Source organism: Petaurus breviceps, unplaced genomic scaffold, assembly GCF_028583685.1.
Source record: "Petaurus breviceps papuanus isolate PSGF00001 unplaced genomic scaffold, PetGlider_PUasm1.0 164, whole genome shotgun sequence".
NCBI classification, from domain to species: Eukaryota; Metazoa; Chordata; class Mammalia; order Diprotodontia; family Petauridae; genus Petaurus; species Petaurus breviceps.
The window spans coordinates 17,782,748-17,801,418 of NW_027185735.1; the positions used below are offsets into that span (position 1 = coordinate 17,782,748).

The following is an 18,671-nucleotide window of genomic DNA, read 5'->3' on the forward strand; positions in this document are numbered from 1 at the left end:
GGGTGACCGTTCCGCGCGCTCCCGCGTCAATTTCCTACTTACCTTTCCCTGCCCTCAGCCTATCAGGCAAAGATTGCCACCGGCCGCGCGCTACTGTGCGCTGGACCACGTTTGGTCTCTCGTGCAGGTTCCCAAACCCTGAAACTCCCTCAGTCACTCCCCTAACCACCTCTTCTCCATGCTCCCACCGGCTCCCCGTCCCGGCCCGAGACTCCGCCCCCCCCCTCCCCACCCCCCCCCCCCCCCCCCCCTCGTCCCCCCGGCTTGCCCGGCCACCTCTCGCGGCTCTTTGCCCCCTTCCCAGCCTTCGACCCTCCAGTCTCCTAGTCACGCGCTCTGACTCCTCCTCTTCGTCCTTTCTCTCTCAGACTCCAGTGCCGGGTCGCTCCTAGTCCCCACGCGCCCCTCCCTTCCCTCCTCCTCTTCCTCCCGGCCCCTCCTTCTCCTCCCCCCTCCCCCGCGCTCGCACCCTCTTTCCTTCCCCTCTCACTCGCGCGCTCCCGGCCCCGCGCGCTCCGGGCCCTGAGTTTCTCTCGGCTCCTGCCTGTGAGGTGACTGCGCTGGGAAATATGGCGACCGAGGGAATGATCCTCACCAACCACGACCACCAAATCCGCGTCGGGGTCCTCACAGGTAACCGGCAGGTGGGGGATACTGGGACTCCCTCGGCTGCTCCGCCGGCTCCGCCTCGGGCTTCTCGCCGTTGGCGGCTCCTCTCTGCGGCCCCGGGAGAAGTGGGGCGGGGGTGGGGGGGAATGGCGGAGGTGGGGGGGACTGAATGAGAGTCGGCGGCGCTGCCGGGGCTTGGGGTATCCCCGGGGGTCTCCCCCCCGTTCTCCTCCCCTGGGAGCTGCTGCCGCCCCCGCAGCGTATCGAGGCCCGGCGCTGCCGCTGTCGCCGCCGACGCCGGAGTTCCCGGCCTCCTGGGAGAGCTCGGGGGCCGGTGCTGCGGGGCACTGGCCGTGCAGCTCGCGAGGAAGCCCGGCGTTCTGGGACCCTGCATTGGGAAGCCCTGCGTGCGCCCCGCGCCGGCCCGAGCGCATCTCGTGTGTGTGTGTGTGTGTGGTGTGTGGGTGTGGGTGTGGTTTGGGGGGGGGGAGAATGGGGGGAGGAGATCTAGCGTCCACCCCTCTCCTGATTTCTTCACTCCTACCCTCTCTCTCCACCCGGCGGCCCCGGAGCTGCTCCGGCCATGGCTGACTGAGCCTTTGACTGGACACGACCGAGAGTGTTCGGCTGCCCAAACTCCATTATCACCCTACCTGTCACCTCTTCGCCGGTCGTTCCCCTAGGGAAGAGAGGAAGCACCTTGCATGAGGACAGGTGATGGAATCTGCATTTTGCCTCCTTGAGAAAGGACCCTTTTTACTCCCCCCTCCCCCCGTTTTCTTCCAACAGCTTTGTACTCTACGCCGATGTAGGGGTCCCATCCTGTCTTCATACCACTGCAGCCCCCATCTGACTCGGGATTCCCTCAGTTCTCTTTAGCACACACACCCCCATCCCCCAACTGGTGGAAGGTCCGGAGGCTGGTAAAAGGCGCACTTTTCCTCCGACCCGCGTTTACCTCCCTCTCCAAGGCTGTGTGTGCTCTGCATGTCTGATTCGGTTGCGTTATATTTGGATAATAACCCTCTGTTCAGCGATATGCAGGCAGTTGCTGCAGGACACGACTCACAGGATAAATAAATAGCAAGTGAATACTTTCTGGAGGTTTTTTGTTGTGCTTTGGTTTCTGTAGTTGTGTTTCTGTGTAATAAAGAGATGGTGAGATGGGTTAAAGGACCCATCTTAGGTATTTGTCTTGAAGGAAACAAGCAGACTCAGTGATAAACCTCAGTTTTTGAGACTTAGGGAAAATAAATTACGATGTAGACAGGAATCCTAGTCCCCCCTCCCCCCCCTCCCGCAACCTCCCTCCGTTTGTCCAGATATGACAAGACTTGAGATCGTGCTCGAAGAAGGACTAAAGTCATGACAATTCGTTTTATTTTTAGGTAGAAAATTTTCTTAGGCTGCTGGGTGGAAAGAGACCTGAAAGTACTGGCTAATTAAAAAAAAATTCATACTTGCGCTTATTGATTATTTTCGTTATGTGTAAAGGGATACCCTCCCTCCAGAGTAAGCAATGCTGACTCTCAGGTCTGCACAATTTTTCTTACTGAAAGCTCCCTGATAGGGAAGCTAGTCCAAATGAATTTTGTAGAAGGGAACCCCCAAGTCAGAAGATGCGCTGTTCTTTCCTCATGGTGCTGAAACTGTTAACTGGCACTGAGATTCATCAAGGTTTCCTGGGATTAATGAAGTTAAACTAAGAATCTGACTGCAGAATTATCTGTGATTGAATGTAAACTAGTTCTTCTGTTTATCCTACACTCTACAGTCTAAATGTGAAGCCTTGTAAAGAACCAGCATCAGAAGTTAACAATAGAGGCTAGAATATTAAGTAAAATCATAGAAGCATCATACAAAGTATCTGCAGAGATACAGTCTTTACCCTTTAGGGGCTTGCTATCTAAAAACACTGTCAACTGCAAACAACTGAAAAAATTTGAAAAATACACAATTACTTTATTTTTATTATATACAATTGGGCTTGCATTGTGAAGAGGCAATATAAATTTGAATAAAGTGGATTATATATTTGAAATAAATATTGAGTATTTTTTACTTGAGAGAGGTAGAAAGGTAGAGGACTGTAGGGGGAATTGAGGAATTCTAGGGGTATCTGTCCAAAAACTTTTGAAGCAGAGGGTAAGGATCCATAAATCTTTAGTGGGACAGGCACATGGCATAGTCAGAATGTTAGTAGAGGGATGAATTTTACAGTAGAAATATGGAATAGCTGGAGATGAAGAATTCCCAGAAGATGAAGTTGCAGTAATCTAGGTAAAAGATGTTCAGAGTCTGAATTAAGACTGTGACAATAGGGTTGAAGAGAAAGGGACAGCTTTAAGAGAGTTACAAAAGGTAGTGAGATTTGCCCTCCTTCCCCCCTAAAAAAATCTATGTATGGAGACAAAAGTTGCTGATATTTCTTTGTAGGAAGGTGAGGCGTGGGGAGGAGGAACAATTTTCTGTATTTTCTATGTTTAAATATTTATTTTAATTGAAATGAACCAAGTTACTTTGCTCAATATGGTATGTATTTTTGGAAAACTATGAAAGAGAATCAAGTATTGTTGTACATATTTGTATCTGTAACAGCTTTATGACAATTTTAATAATGAAAATTTGTTTTTATTAATTTTTATAAGGACCATGTTTCATGCCCAGTGAAATTCAGTTAATAGGCCTTGCTTTCATTTATTCACTATTCATAATAATAATCACTATTATGAAGATTTTGGTATTCTAAGTTGTACTGAGAATTTATGGGCTACCCTCAGAAACATTTGTAACAACTCCTTATATTTAATAGTATTTTCAATTTTATGATAAAATTATATCATTTTTAAGACTCTGATTTGATTCTTCTATATCAGGCATTCTTAACCTGGGATCTGTGAATTTGATATTTATTTTTTACTATCTTGATAACTATTTCAATATGATTGGCTTCCTTTTTAAATTCTATGTATTTTATTTTATGCTTTGAAAACGATATTTCCAAAAAGAGGTTCCATAGGTTTCCCTAAATTGCCAAAGGAGTCAATGAAATAGAAAAGTTTAACTCTTGTTCTATATGATGTCTTCATGTGCCTCTTCATATGTTTAAGAGATAACATTTGTACTTTGAGATTTTCACCCGATAGACATTTTTGTAATCTCCCCAGATTTGAATTTATCAATTTAGTATATGATATATTGAACTTTTCTTACAGTAGTGTAATGTGATTTCTACAATGTGAGATGATTTCTAAAATCATGATAGCAGGAAGGTCAGTATTTGTCATAAGTACTTCATTTTGGCTTGATCTTTTGAATCATTTAGGATTTGGAAGTCAGGTGACTAATTTGTATGGATGTTTTAATTTTTCTAGTTAAGATTATGGGCACATTTTAAAAAGTAATATGAGATGAGTGTGTGTATGAAAATCAGTTGATCAGGGAAATTTATGTTGAAGGACTGTCACCTTTTGAGAAAAGGTCATATAGCTTTGAAATATTTTATATGTTGATTTCCCAGAAAGGAAGATTACATATAATGTTAAAAAGTGTAATTTCTCAATGTCTTCTTGTTCCTTTCTTATTATGATTATAGTAGACATTGAAGATAGTCCAGTAACTAATTATTAATCTTAAGGTACCATAGTTCTTTATGTTTTTAACCTGAATTTGGACATTAGAGAATTATAGTTAGTACAGTGATTTTGGAGACTGTTTCAGTAAGTATTGTATTTGCAGGTAATCTTAATATTTCAGTGATATTCGCAGTAAATCTCATTTTAAAAAGTCATCTTGTATGTCTCAAAATTATCATTTGAAGAGTTTTTTTTAATCAAGGCAGAAAACCACTTCTCAATTGCAAAAAGTAGAGTTAGTTACTCAAAAAACGCTTCTTAAGTGCTGTTTCAGGTGCTGTAAGAAATAAACATTTCATATTTAGATGTGAAATCATGAAATTCTGTTATCATTAATAATTTATAATCTATATTAGTTATTGTCAAAATTAATCAACGAGTTCAAGACACATTAGAACCAGTTATATACTAGGACTAAATGTTATCAAAAAGCAGCTATTGAAAAATTAGGCTTTTTAGGGAAGAGAGTTGTTTTAAGTAATCAGCTGTTTATTGCTTATTATAATAATAACACCATCCAGCGAAATAAGTACAAATATAAGCAATAATTATTATGGATTAAAAAACTTTGTTGGAAATCAGAACACTATGACAGATTTATGTGTATTTCAGTAGCATATAAATAAAAATTCTTTAAAAAATGAAAACTCATTCTGAGATAAGTTGATAAATTTTTTATGAAAATGTTAATTAGGGTAGATTTTTTTTCATTGTTTTATCTTTATTATCCTATATTCTACAAATGCCACATTTATTTTCTGAAAATTCCATTTATTGACATGTCATAAGTATTCATAAACTTTTTACACTCTCAATCATAAACTTTTGAAGTTCCACACTCTTTTAAGGTGAAGATTTTTCCTTATTTCATATTTGTACCTTCTCCAGTACTTTGTATTGTACTCTCTGCATAGTAGGTTTTTAATCAATATTTGTTGAAATTTAGAATTTTCATTTTAAGAATGGCAATAATAGAGGATTAAATAGATAAGCAAATCACTTATTATTGAGAAGGAAACCAGAAGCTGTGCTAAGTCAGAGTAATTCTTATAAGCAACATAAAGGTTGTGTATATATATATATATGTACATATATATATATATATATATATATATATATATATATATATATATATAGTACAAAAATACTTTAGAGATCATCTAATCCAACCTTTTTTTTCAAGTGAGGAAACTGAGACCCAGAAAAATTGTGATTTGCCCAAGGTCACAGAGTTAGTATTCAAACAATTGTATAAATCCATAATTAGTGCACTTTCTATTATGCCACATTGTCCCATAATTGTACATGTATTAAGTGATCACTAATCAAAAGTGGTTGCTGTTTAAGCAAGACACATTTCTCAGACTAATTTGTGGTTGACTATGGGTCGTTTCCTCCTTAATATTTATCTTGAAAGTACATAGAAGATTTGATGAATGTGAAAAGTGAAAGTTTAATAATTTTTTCCCCCTGAACATCATGGTTAATGTTTGAGTACCATATTAATAATTAGTTAACTTAACTGAGAGGTATTTTGTTTTTCTGTGTTTTTTTGGGGGGCGCATTTTATTGTGGACTTCATTTCCATAACACAAATTTGGAGTCTTAAAACCATTTTTAATAGCATATAAGCTTTTGAGAGCAAGAATTGTTTTCTTTTTTGTCTTTTCATCCCTAGCATGGGGTCTGGCTTAACTAAATATTTGTTGATTGATTTTCAGTTATTGTCATCAAGATTCAAGTGGATCACTTGGTTCAGTCATTTTTCAGATTATGTGAAGAACGCAATAAAAGCCCATTTTATGTCAGATCGGTGCCTTTAAAAGAGAACTAAGAATTGCCAATAAAAGCATGTTAGTTGAAGCATTAAGAGATACTTTTTATATATCTTTGAATATTTGTTTTTGATTCAGATAATGGGATTTCCTCAATGTCATGGAAACTGCTTCTGCTGATATAGTTTGATGTTGGTGTGGCCCAAACATTAGCAATTAATAACTCTTCATTTATTTAGATCTCTTTTATTTCTATAAAAAGTGTTTTGTAGCTATGTTTTTATAGTTCCAGTGTGATCCTTGATGACTCCCAAATACTTTATAATACTTTATTAAATTAAATTAAAATACATTACACATCCCATTGTTATTTAGAATATGATTTCTTTCCTGTTTGCTGCTGGGTTTTGTTGGTAACATACAGAAAGACTGATGATTTCGGGTTTTTGTTGCACAGTGGATAGAGCTCAGGACATGGGGTCAGCAATAACTGAGTTCAAGTCCTACTTCAACAATCACTTAATTGTGTGATCCTTGGCAAGTTATTTAACCTATGAGTCTCAATTTCCTTATCTATAAAATGAGGATAGTAATAGTGCCTACCTCACAGGGCTGTTGATGAGAATCAAATGAGTTAACACATGTAAAGCACTTTGAAAACCTTAAAAGCACAACATAAAGCTAACTATTATTAAAAACTAATTATTATTAGTCCCATTACTTTGCTGAAGTTATTGTTTCAGTTAGTTTTTTCTCCACGGGTCCTCGAAACAGACCATTCAAGTTATGTGCAAAAAGAAATAAATTTTGTTTCCTTTTTGCCTGTGCTTAGTTCTTTAATGTCTTTTTCTTGTCTTATTGCTATGGCTATCATTTTTAGAGCTATAGTAAATCATAGTGTTGGTATTGAAAATTTTGCTTTACCCTTTGTCTTAGTGGAAAGGTCTCTAACATTTTTCTATTCCATGTAATTCTGGCTTTAGGTTTTAGATAGATATTTATCATATTAAGGAGAAGTTCGTTTTCCTATGCTTTAGATGATTTTTTAAAAAGAAATGAGTATTTATTTTTAATTTAATTGAAAGCTTTTTCATCATCTGTTGCGATCTTAGTTTTGTTGTTTTTGTTAATGTGATGTATTATATTGTTTTCCTAGTATTGAAGCAAACCTGCATTCTGGCATAAGTCCAGGCAGGTCACAGATATGTTGTAGTGGCTCACCAAGATTTGGTAAGACTTTTTTTTGTTTGTTTGTTTTGGAGGGGGGAAGGCAGGGTAATTGGGGTTAAGTGACTTCCCCAAGGTCACACAGTAGTTTCTGAGGCCAGATTTGAACTCAGGTCCTCATGACTCCAGGGCCAGTGCTCTATTCACTGCACCACCTAGCCACCCCTTTGGTAAGACTTTTTATGGGGTTGGGGGGAAGCTTAGTGGTGATGGAAATGCAAGACTCTAGCATGACTGAGGTTGCTGTATAGCTAAGGCAATAGTCACAGCACTGACCGCAGCTATGAATATACTGACATACTTATGAATCGCAAAATATAACAGACTTTCCATATAAAAAACAGAAGCAAAACATTTATTCAGACACTGGAAAGCCAACACCAGAAAACTAAATCCATCATAGCAACAAAGAAATCTATCTATACACAGTAACACTACAAACACTACTATCTATACTACAGTAACACTACACCATCCCAAAGCCTTCCCCCTGCTCAAGCCTTCCCACAAACACAAGCCTAGCTGTCTGCTTGCCTGTGTCTTTTCTCTCCCTCCTCACTAACTGCTCTGACTCATTTTCTACTCCACCCCTTCCTGTTCTACCCATTCAGCAAACTCCTCCCACCACAGGCTCCATGTGATTACATTCAGCCTATTAAAGGGCAGGGAAGATCTTCAGATTCCCAGTACCATTACAGTTGCAAATTGGGTGAGAGATTGACTAGTAGTTCCCTCTAGCAATAGGGACATTTGATAAAGTATGGTTTTAGAGGGGAGATAATCAGTTCTTTCTTGAGCATACTGAATTTGAGATACTTATGGAATATCCAGAAGATATCAGGAGAGAGATAAAGCTGGCTCTTTCATTTTGAAAATCATCTGTTTGGATAAAAATTGAATCCATGGCTATATACTTAGTTACCAAATTCTGATCCAAGACAGAACCTGGTGGATATCTAAATTAAAAGGATCAGGAAAATGATTATCCTGCAAAAAAGATTGAGAAGAAATGGCCAGATAAGTAGGAGAACCAGGAAAGAGTAGCCAAAGGAGAAATTATCCAGGAGGAGTAGGTGGTCAGCATTGCTGAAATCTACAAAGAGGTTAAAGAAAAGGTCATTGGATGTTGTAATTTAAAAAATTGATAACTCTGGAGAGAGTAGTTTGAGTGGAAGGAGGAAGGGTCCTCAATTATTTTTAGGAATTTGAAAGTGAAAGGAGAACTTTAAGGTGTATTTTAAGGGGATGACAAGGTCAAATGAAGGTTTTTAAATGATGGGATAGACCTGACCATGTTTTTTAGACTGTGGAGAAGCTGAAGGTAAGAGAGGAGTGAGTTCCCTGGGGAGATGGGAGGGAATTGAATAGAGCACACAGTTTCACCTTGATAAGGTTTCTGAGCAGCCACTTCTTTCTAAGAAATAAAAACAAAAGAGGAGAGAATGGGGATGTGTGATTCTGAGGGGATTTTAGCAGTAGCGGGAGCTCATAATAGATGGCCTTGATTTTCTCAGCAATAAGATAATCCAGGTATTCCAAGAGTCAAATCAAATCAACAAACTTTTATCAAGTAGGGGGCTAAGCACCGAGTTGAGTATACAAAGACAAGTGAAAACCAGTCCCTGCTGTTAAGGAGCTCACAGTCCAGTGGGGGAGACAAACCATGCAAATAACTGTATAAACTGAGATATATACAGAACACATTGTAGATGATTTCCGAGAGAATGCACTAAGGTTAAAGATGAGCAGGAAAGGCTTCTTGAAGAAGGTGGTATTTTAGCTGAAAATGAAAGGTAGCCAATAGGAAGAATTGGAGAGAGAAGGAATTCTAGGCACTGAAGTCAGTGAAAATGCCTAGAGTTGTGAGATGGACTATCCCTAGATTCCATAGTATGTGGAAAGGAGACGGTGTAAATAGACCAGAAGGGCAAGAAGGGGCCAAATTATGAGGGACTTTAAAAACCAAAAGATTTAAAATTTGCTCCTGGAGGTTATAAAAGAGCCATTGGAATTGACCAAATAGAGGGGGAGACATGGTCAGAACTAATGGTTTGGAAAGATCAGTTTGACAACTGAGTGGAGAATGGCTTAGCATAGGGAGAGGCTTGAGGCAAGGAGACTATCTAGCAGTCTTTTTCAGTAATCTAAGCATGAGGTGATGAAGGCCTATACCAGAATGGTGATTACAGAGGAGCGAATAGGGCTTAATGGAGAGAAATTATAAAGGTAAAACTCACAGACCTTGGGAACAGATTGGATATGGGGTGGGGGTGGGGGGGTAAGATAGAATGAGGAGTTAAGGATGACCCCTAGGTTTTAAGCCTGGGTAACTGGGAGGCTGGTGGTACCCTTGACAGTAACAGGGCAGTTAGGAAAGGGGTGCAAATTGTGGGAAAATAATGAAATCGGTTTTGACCATATTGATTTTAAGATGTCTATGGTGTATTCAATGTGGCATGTCCAATTGAGAATAAGAGACATGAGACTAGAGGTCAGTAAGAGATGTTAGGGCTAGATGGGTAGATTTGAAGATGATAGCATAGAGGTGATAATTGAATCCTTGGGAGCTAATGAGATTATCAAGTGAAATGGTATAGAGAGGAAGAAGACAGAACCTTGTGGGACACCTATGGTTAGCAAGTATGACCTGGATAAAGATCTAGCAAAGTAGCCTGAGAAGTTGTCAGGTATGAGGAGAACCAAGAAGAGAGTAGTGTCACAAAAATGTAGATAGGAGAGTCTCAAGGAGAAGAGGATGGTAATCAACATTGTTAAAGGCTGCAATAGAGGACAAGAAGGATAAGGATTGAGAAAAGACCATTAGATTTGACAAGAGATCATTGGTAATTTTGGAGAGAACATTTCCAGTTGAATGATGAGATCAGTCTTCAGTTCTCAAGGTTAAATGTGACTAACTCCTCCAAATAGTTCATTATAACTTTTTTAACAGTACCTTTTCTTTTCTAGAAACCTGTGCAGGTTGTGTGGATAGTTAAAAGTATACAACATTGCTTGTAGCCAATACCTTAAATTGGAATTAATCCCAATAAATTTTGACTGGGTTCAGTGATCTCTATGCAGATGATTCCTATCTCTATATATACAGCCTTACCTTCTTTCCTAAACTCCCAGATTCACAACCTCTCCCATCTTCAGTTCTTCATTCTTACTCTACATATAGCAGAGCCTTTGCCAAGTCTTGTCATTTCCACCTTTATAATCTTCTTTTCTAGGTCTCCTCTTTAGTCATATAACCATCCACTCTAGGCTCTCATCACCTTATTGCAATGGCTATCTAAGTCCCTTCCCACTCCAATCCATTTTCCGTTCAGCTGCCAAATGTTTTATCTGTATCACAGGTTCAAGCATGTCATATTTCCCACTCCTTCCTTTCCTCAGATAAATAAATCCTGGTGGCTCATAGTTACCTTTATGATCAAATCAGTCTTCTGTTTGGATTTCAAGTTTTTCATAACTTGGGCCCTTCCTACCTTTCTAGGCTTCTTTATTCCTCTCCATCAATTCTGTGATCTAGCTCTGCTAACTGATCCTTACACACAGCACTCCATGTCTCAGCTTCATGGTTTTGTACTTTCTGTCTCCAATGCTTGGAATGCTGTCTTTCCTCACATCTGCCTCTTAAGTTTCTCTTATATTCCTCAAAACTCAGTTCAACTCCCACCTTCTGCAGGAGGCCTTTTCTGGTCTTTAGAGTTGCTAGTGCTTTTTGTATTTCAGAATCACACTTATAATGCTTTCTCATCCTGGAATTTTCTTAGTCCTTAGGGTCTCCTTCCCTTAGACATTCTGTCATTCCTGCAGGCTATTAACCCTAGATATCCCTCTGCTCTACCTGTCACCTCTTATTGTTGATTTTCTCCTGGAGCTTCCATTTCATGAAAGAGCTAGCTAGGCTGGTGTGCCATTATTGTTCCTTTCTGACACTGTGCCTGCCTTTCTCTGGATTGTAAAACTATGCCCGCAGGCCTGTCCCTTCATTCCAACCCTTCTTCCCTATGCTTTTCAGCTCCCTTTTTCTGTTCCATTATTAGAATGTAAGCTCCTTAAGGGCAGGGGCTGTCTTTCTTTTTGCTCGTATTTGTATCCCTAGGGCTTGGAACAGTATCTAGCACTTGGTGCTTAATAAATGTTTGTTTCATTTCTAAATGACTACTGGAAAATGCTATCCATATTCAGAGAAAGAATTTATGGAGTCTTGATGCAGATTAAAGCATCCTATTTTCACTTTATCTTTCTCATATTTTTTGTTCTGTTTCTTCTTTCAAATTATGACTAATATAGAAATGTCTTACATGATTGCACATTTATAACCTATATCAAATTGCTTACCTTTTTAGGGAAGGGGGAGGCGAGAGGGGGAAGAAGAAACTTTGGAACTCAAAAATTTTTTTAAATGAATGTAAAAACTGTCTTTACATGTAATTGGAAAAAAATACTATTAAAAAAAGAAAAAAATACTTGGTTTCATTGTGATAGTTTTTGTCTTTATTTTCCTAGTACTTAGCACACTGCCTGGTATATAGAAACTACTTAATAAATCCTTATTTTCTGATTGACTGAAATTCCAATGTCAGTTTGTGGTTCTGGCCATACCAGAGTCAGGGTGTCCATTTTCCTTTTGATACCAAAAACATTATTAGAAAACTTTAAAGTTATTTTAGTGTATCTCAGATAACGGGATGCATTTCCTATAGAATAGGCTTGATCATTATCATCTAGTCCAGAAAGTACTAATCCTTTCATAGGTTGTACAATAATATGTCTTTTATTAGATGAATGAAATATTTTAGAAAGAATCCACTGGCTAGTACAGTAGAGCATGGCATTATTTCCAATTTTGACCATTACTTCAATGAATTGGTTGAGTCTGGATAGGACAGAGCCATAAGTGACTGGTGATGAAGTTGTGCTACTTGTTTTTTGTATGTGGGACAATCTTTACCTATTTTTCCCCCCTCCCCACTTTGGGTCCTGCTGCTTTTCCTGCAGATTTCAGCTCCTGCAGCCCCAAAGCTGCATTCTCTTCATGAGTGTGTTCAATTAACGTATAACTTTGAAGTTATAATAGAAGGTAATTCTGCCTTTCTGATGGGCTTCTGGTAATGTTATTTGTGTATCCTGTCTTTTTGGCTATCATCCTCCGGTCATTCCCTCTCCTGTGGAATAGGTTTTTGATCATGGATCCATTTCTTAATCTCTGAGTTTTCTTGAAAGATGCTTTTTTTTTTTTGAGCCATGAATGAGAAAATGTCCCAGTGGTGTTTAGTTATTGCAATATTGCCTATCTTGTGATTTCTTCATAGTGCTTGAATGATTTTACTTGGTTTATTGAGTTGTCAGAAGTTGTGACTGCTTCAATGCTTTAACATTCCCTATGTCACCCATGTAGCTTGTTGTCTAATTGGATGATTTATGGTCATGTCTTCATCATCAGGGTATCACCCTTCTTACTATCAGTCTAAGTTGTCTGCTCATGACAAGAATTTGGATGGCAGTTTTACTATCAAATATAGCCATTGCCATTGCCATTCACTAGGGCCACAGAACAACTTAAGTCTTTTTATGTATTCTAGGTATGTCTGTTTTGTATTTCTTCTCTTTAGACCTCAGAGCTATTTAAATGCAATGCCTTAGAGGTAGCCAGTGGAGCAATGGAGAGAGTGCCGGGTCTAGAATCAGGAAGATTTGAGTTCAGATATGGCTTTAAACATTTACTAGCTGTGTGGCCCATGGCAAGCACTTCATGTCTATTTGCCACAGTTTTAGCTGTAAAATGATAATAATAATAGCATCTACCTTGCAGGATTATTCTGAAGATCAACTGAGGTAATACTTGTAAGATGTACTTAGCATAGGGCCTGGTACATTATAGGTGTTACATAAATGCTTCTGCCTTTCCTCTTCCCTTCCCCTTTAAGGCTTTCTATCAAACAATTCATCTTGTACTCTGTCAGAAGCCTTCCAACCCTTTAGAACTTAAATTGCATTAACGCCAAAGTACTTAAAAGGGTGTTTGAGTTAAAAGAAGAAAATTTTCCTAGTGATAATAAAGCAAGTTCACTTTATAACAAAACTCTCCTACATTTACATAGTGGATATTATTGGAAAACTGAGTATGATAGATACATCAGTGCAAAGTCCTCAAATTCATATTATGTTCCAGAAGGATAAAATGATTGCATTAATGAATATATTTATTTTAAAGATGGCAGTATCCTCTTTCCAGGCACTTAAACTCAGAATTAACTTTCACTCCTCACTTTTCATTCTCCCTCTCCTCATATATCCTTTCCTTGGCATATATCCTTTTCTTGTTGGTTCTACTTCCAGAGTGTTTCTTACATCTAGCTTCTTGTATCTACAATGCTAGTTCAATCCCTGGTCACTTCTCTCTTGGATTATTACAATAGTCTCTTTTTGGTATCTCTACCTCAAGTCTTTTCCTTACTCCAATCCATCCTCCATATTGTTGCTAGTGATATTCATAAAGCACAGGTCTGACCATGTCATTTCCCTGCTCAAAAAACTCCATTCACTCCTCATAACCTTTAGGATCAAATCCAACTTCTGTTTGGTTATTAAAACCCTTTTCAGCATGGATTCTTAGTCCTTTTGCATTGTGGACCCCTTTGACAGTCTAGTGAAGACAATGGACCTTGCTCCATTGTCTGAAAGTTTTAAAATGCATAAAATATAGATAAGATTAGAAAGGCAACCAATTATATTTAAATAAACATGTAATTTTTCCCTATCCAACTTTATAGGCACCCCTCCCCCCACAAACCTCTGTGGACTCCAAGTTAAGAACCTTAGCTTTATGACTTGGTCAATCTACTTTTCTATCTTGTTACAATACTTTTCTTTATGCCTTCAGTGGGCTAGCCTAACTGTTCTTTTTGATGTTTCTTTTACACAGTGTTCTATCTCCTGTCTCTGTGACTTTGCACAGGCGGAGTCTTATTCTCTTCTCACTGTACTTTAGAATTCCTAGATTCCTTCAAGTTCAGCTCAAATGTTACTTCCTTCATGAAACCTTTCCTGTGCTTCCTTCTCCCCTCATCTGCTAGTGCCTCTCCCTTTAAGTTCTCATGTTCATACTATGTACATAATTTTATGTACATATAAGCACACATACACATAACACATACATGTATGTGTGTGTCTTTCTTCTCTCCTCCCCCACCCCCTTAGAATATATATGATACTGGGCAAGTCAGAAAGTTGGTGTGTACAGTCACCTACGTAAGACTAATTATGTTGCAGAGATAGTTGTTGATTTGAATTAGTAGAGGGTGTTTCCTCACTGGGAGTTCTTTATGCCAAGGAAATCACAGGTCCTCTTCATGTATAAGTATATGTGTGTGACACATACACACACGAACAATATACCTAGATTATATGAATCTATATGTATTTGCGTATTTATGCACATTATCCCTCTGCAGCCTTTGACATTGTCAATCATCCTTTTCTCTAGTACTCTCTTCTCTTTAGGTTATTGTGACACTATTCTCTTCCTGTTTCTTCTCCTACCTATTTGGCTGCTCCTTCTCTGTGTGCTTTGCTGGATCTTCATCCAGGTCATACCTTCTAACCCTGGGTATCCCATAGGACTCTGTCTTGCATCCCCTTTTCTTCTTCCTCTATACTGTCTCACATGGTGATCTCATCAGTTCCTTAAGGATTCAATTATCATGTCTGTGTTGATTATTCTCTAATCTCTCTCTAGCCCTAACCTTTCTGCTGACTTCCAATTCTTGTAATTTCCTCTACTGCTTATTGGACATCTCAAACTGAGTGCCTTATAGACATCTTAAACTCAGTGTGACCAAAACTGAACTTATCTTTCCAGCAAACCCTCTCTCTTACCTATTACTGTTAAGAGTCACCTCCAGTTACCCATGCTTAAAATCTATGTGTCATCCTTGAATCCTCACTCTCTCATCTTCCTCATATACAATCTGTTGGCTGTAGATTTTACCTTCTTAAGATCTCTTGTATGTATTTCTTTCTGTTCTCTAAGACTACCACCACATTGGTATAGGATCTCATTACCTCATGCCTGGACTATTACAGTAGTTTTCGAGTTGGTATGCCTGCTACAGGTCTCTTCTTACTCCCAGTCAATGAATCCTCCATTCAGGTGTCAAAGTGATCTTAATAGAGTGAAGATTTGACCATGTCACCTATCCCTTCCCCTCCACCCCCCTACCTTACCCCATTTTTCTTTCTTCCCTGTCATTTCTTTTTTTTTTTTTTAAAGCAATGGGGGTTAAGTAACTTGCTCAAGGTTACACGGCCAGGTATTTCTGGGTGTGGTGCTGAGTATCTGAGCCCGGATTTGATCCAGGTCATCCCGACACTGGAGCCAGTGCTCTTACTCTCTGTGCTACCTGGCCGCCCCCTTCCTGTCATTTTTAAGATCAATTATGAAATCCTCTGTTTGGAGTTTAAAGCATCTCATAATCTGCCCGTCTCCCTCATGCCTTTCTAGTTTTCTTGCGCCTTACTTCCCTCCACATACTACTATGCAATTCAGCAACACTGGCCTCCATGCTGTTCCTCAAATATGACACTCCATCTCCCAGCTCCAGGCATTGCACCAGCTACCAGGTGTGGAATGCTTTCCCTTCTCATCTCTGCTTCCTAGCTTCTTCTCTGACTTCCTTCAAATTCTAACTAATATGCCATCTTTTGCAAGAAAGTAGGGGAGCATTTCCCGATTTCTCTTAATTCTAGTGCCTTTCTTTGGTTAATTCTTTCCAGTTTATCACATGTATATAGCTTGTTCGTGCATAGTTAATTGCATGTTGTCTCCCTCGTATCCTTACACCCTTGAGAGCAGGAGCTATATTTTGCTTTTCTTAGCATTCTTACTACTTTGCACAGTGTTTGGCACAAAGCAGGCGCTTAAATGACATTTATTGACTAGATGATGTGTGAGTAAGTATATATGTTGGCCTAGGCACAGGGTGTTTCCTCTAATAGAATGTAAACATGTTGGGGGCAGGAACTGTTTGATTTTTGTCTTTATACCCAGCACCTAGCATAGTACTTGGCATATAGTAAGAGTCTAATAATACTTGTTGACTTCTTAGATTATGAAAAATTATAGCTATGAATAATAATTTTATAAGATTTATTTTTGAAGATTCCTAATTTAATTCTCAGTTAATAAACCTTATTCCCCCTTCTACATACCACACACATCCAGTGACACTAGCCTCCTTGCTGTTCCTCAAACATGACATATTGTCTCCCACATCCAGGAGTTTATAAGCTCTTCAAATGAAATAGAAACAAAGACCTGCTTATTAACCACTTGTCTACTCTAAGAAGGAATTATTTAATCTTAATGAACTATATATTTCTAAATATTAATCAATAAGAAATTCATTTGCCATGGGCAGATAAGATACATTTAGTCCTCCATCTGCACATGAAAGGTAAATTGACTCATCTCATGAAAGAAATACGTTTCTACCTGAAAATATTATTATGCTTAGACAAAGGATGAACAAAGAATTCTCTGGTTTAGCAAGCCAAGTGGTACAAATTGTGTTACTATTTATGACATTTGATTTTCTCCTGTGGTCATTTTAAAGATAAAATTCCCTGGGTTTGTCTCTTTATCCCAAAGTGACAGACAAGCCCTTACGCACAAATGTTTCTGTGAAAGTGACTACGGTGCATAGGCCTAACACTGTGTGGAATGTGTTCTAGCTAAAACAGGTCTTGCTTTTTATCTTCCATTACATAAGTAATGAAGGCAGTGAATGGAGTTGACTATTGCCAAAGCAAACTTTTTCTTCTAAGTAAACCTTCAAAGAACTGCATTTATCCTTTCCTCATTCCTTTCTACTTTTTTAAAATGTAGAATTGATCAGTTTTCTATAGTGGAAAGAGTAGTGTCTTTGAGGTCAGGGCAGACCTAGGTTCATATTCTGCCTCTGATACTTGTTAACTGTGTAAAAATGGACAAATCACTTAAATCCCTGGGCCTCAGTTTCTTTATTTTAATTAAATTAAAAAAAATTTTAAACAAACACTAAAACTTAAATATGTAATAAGAAAAGAAAAAGAAGCATGACAAACAAATATAAAAGAAAAAAGTCATGTGCACAGCAGAACATAGGAAAGGATTCAAATATATAGTAGTAACTTATTTTAAGAAAGCCTGTGTGTTAAATACTGTGCACTAAGTTGAAAGCTGTTCATCTTTTCTTTGCTTCCTTGTAGGTTTTCTTTTGTTCTCTCCTGTTCACTTTTTACTTTGTTCAGTTTTCCCCCTTCTTCCCCTCTACCCACCACCCCAAGACTACAATTGAGCATGGATATGTTTATATATAGGTATTGATATATACATACACATATACATGTATACATATACATGCATATATAAACATATGCTTTCCCTAAGAGGTTCTATTCCTAATCTTGTTTTTTATGTTTGTGCATATCTTTTTTCCTGTTTCTCCTAACTCCTCTACTTTACTTCTACCCTACTACCTTGCCCTCCTGTAACTTAACCTACCCCACTCCAACAATCCCTCCTTTGCCCCTCCCATTCCCCTAAATCTAAACACCCCTTTGTATACTTCTTTTATCCTATTATCTCACCCTCCCCTCTAAAAGATCCCTCCTTTATCCTCTCCTTCCTTCCTATCCCCTTAGAGTTTTATTTCTTTTTTAAATTTATAAGACTTTTATACTCTTCTAGATGTATATGTATTTTCCTCTCTTAAACCCATCCCTTATGAAAGTAGGTTTCCAAAAATTTAAAAAAAAAAAAGGTTTCCAGAACTAATAGCCCCCCTTTACCATCTAATTCCTTTGTATTGGTTCTTCTGCTTACCCCTTATTTGCATAGATAATTATTCCTTTAGCTGTTCTTGAATGGTTTTACTTTTTAAAGTCTTTATCAAACTCATCTACCTTAATCTACCTAATTACTAGTAAGCATCTTAGATTTAGGGTTTACATTTGCATACTTTATGGAAAACATTCTATCCTTCTAATTGGTCATTGGTATGTACCTTGACTGTTGTATGTCAAATCTTCTTTGAGTTCAGGTTTTTGTCTTTTTTTAACAGAGTACTGAAAGTCTGACAGTTGATCAAATGTCCATTTTTTCCATTCAAAATTATACTTAGTTTTTTGGGGGGAATAATATTTTCAGCTGGAGACCCAGTTCTTTTGCTCTTCTACGTAGTGTACCAAGACCTTCTATCTTTTAGTGTCACCAACACTACGTCTTGCATGATTCTACTTGTGGTACCATCGTATGTAAATTGGTTTTTTCTTGTTGTTCATAATATTTTGTCCTTGACCTGGGGGTTTTGGTATTTAGCTATAACATTCCTGTGAGTTTTCCTTGTAGGATCTCTTTCAGGTGGTGATTGGT

General features: G+C 38.5%; 1 protein-coding gene across 4 annotated transcripts in view; it reads left to right on the forward strand.

The window, feature by feature from the left end:
* Nucleotides 1-394: 394 nt before the first annotated feature.
* LOC138156902 (gephyrin-like) overlaps nucleotides 395-18,671 on the forward strand; it is a 472,574-nt gene continuing 454,297 nt past the window's right edge. The window contains exon 1 of one of the 4 annotated variants that reach the window (XM_069082398.1): nucleotides 395-633. In XM_069082398.1, coding sequence (XP_068938499.1) covers nucleotides 570-633 — 64 coding nt within the window. In that variant the 5' untranslated portion in view covers nucleotides 395-569. The remainder of the gene's footprint in view (nucleotides 634-18,671) is intronic. The other 3 variants (XM_069082401.1, XM_069082402.1, XM_069082399.1) reach the window with 3 other exon arrangements.